This window comes from Rhagoletis pomonella, unplaced genomic scaffold (genome assembly GCF_013731165.1).
Source record: "Rhagoletis pomonella isolate Grant_MI unplaced genomic scaffold, Rhpom_1.0 Rhpom_scaffold_20682, whole genome shotgun sequence".
Lineage (NCBI taxonomy): Eukaryota > Metazoa > Arthropoda > Insecta > Diptera > Tephritidae > Rhagoletis > Rhagoletis pomonella.
In genome coordinates this window covers 1-1,525 of record NW_023479196.1, presented here as the reverse complement: position 1 = coordinate 1,525, position 1,525 = coordinate 1, and the positions used below count along the sequence as shown (strand labels likewise).

Below are 1,525 nucleotides of genomic sequence, written 5' to 3'. Positions count from 1 at the left end.
TTAAAACATATATGCACTAATGATGATGATGAAATGTATGTATGTATGTATAGCAATAATATATCTATGTTGAAGAGCTGGACTGTGAGATCTCAATCATTCTTTGTTATTAATAACACAACGGTGCCACTTTGATAACTTTTCTCCGTATATCCCAGCTCTAAAGGTTTCATTTCAGAACATAGCTTAACAGTTTAGAGCGTTAGTACAAGTGGGTATATACTTTTTTAGGAAATTATCGATATGCGAGAGAGCTACATCGGTACATACATATAATAAGCTAGTTCGTGGACACACATATTGAATGTTGCCAATCTTCCATTTATCGAATGATGTCCTATTATAGCTTTTCTTTATATTTCGATTGATTTTACTTATTTGCCGGTATGCCCATTCACACTTTTTTTTTTCTTGTAAACAAAGGTATATATCTAGGAATAGCAATATTACTTACGTGATCAATGGCCTGCATTGAGAAGTTAAAAGTCATAAACTCGCAAACTGGTCGCAGGCCAGCCATAGCGGCACCGACAGCAATACCGGCAAAACCCATTTCGGTAATGGGCGTATCCACAACACGTTGGTCGCCATATTTTTTCCAGAGACCGCGGGATACCTGTCAGGAAAATAAATTATATTTAATAATATTCATGAAAAGTGAAATACAAAAAGATATGTAAACAAAGATCCACATGACGGATGCGTCCTATCAGTAGAGCCTAGGTTAGTACGAGTTGCGCACGCTGCGAAGTGATAAGAGCGCATGATAATTTTAAGCCAGTCCGGTACAGTATTTGTTGTTTGACCTTCCAATGTCTATTATAAGCTGCTTAGCTATCGACATGCTATGTATGTACATATTTAAGTCTAGTCCCTATTAAAACCACAGATTTTGATGTGACGTATACTGTTCACCGCGCGTGCTCTTATCGACAGCTATCCATAAAACTGTCACCAATAGCACACACATGCATCCTAAATGATTTTTTGTTGGTGTATTGGCGTTTACGTAACCAAGTTCAAGTTGACGAGTTCCAAGCATAAACGATGGAAAATATAATTTTTACTCGCCTTATAGGCTCCATCATATTGGGCAACTTCTTCACCCATAAGAAAAACGCGGTCGTCGCGTGCCATTTCTTCATCCAGAGCAGAATTTAAGGCCTCACGAACGGTCAACTGCTTCGCCGCAAGAGTCTTGGGCGACGTGGAGAAGGAGCGGCGTGCAACATTCGAAAATATCACTCTAACGGGCTGCATCTTTGTTCAAATTTGGTGTTGATACTTTTTAGTTTCGTTCGTAGTCGATCTGTAAGAAATTACAAATCAGTTCAGTAATAAGTTGTGTAATAATGCTCGAAAAAATACAATTTTCAGCGCGCACCGTGCCGTTAACGTAATGCCCTATGGCAGTTCAGGAAAAGTTCTGACAGCTCGCTAATCAGATAAGTGAAAGAAAAGATGAAAAAATTTCCAGTTGGAAATGTCAAAGCGTAGTGCTGCCACATGGTGAGATAATTGCATC

At 38.8% G+C, this 1,525-nt stretch overlaps 1 protein-coding gene across 1 annotated transcript; it reads right to left on the bottom strand.

The window, feature by feature from the left end:
* Window positions 1-454: 454 nt before the first annotated feature.
* LOC118732465 (pyruvate dehydrogenase E1 component subunit beta, mitochondrial-like) lies at window positions 455-1,482 on the bottom strand (the record flags this gene model as incomplete). The annotated part of the gene is given in 3 exon segments (XM_036461597.1): window positions 455-616; window positions 1,072-1,309; window positions 1,385-1,482. Coding segments are annotated over 2 exon segments (351 nt in total), but the record flags the coding sequence as incomplete, so codon positions are not given.
* Between the last annotated feature and the right edge of the window lie 43 nt (window positions 1,483-1,525).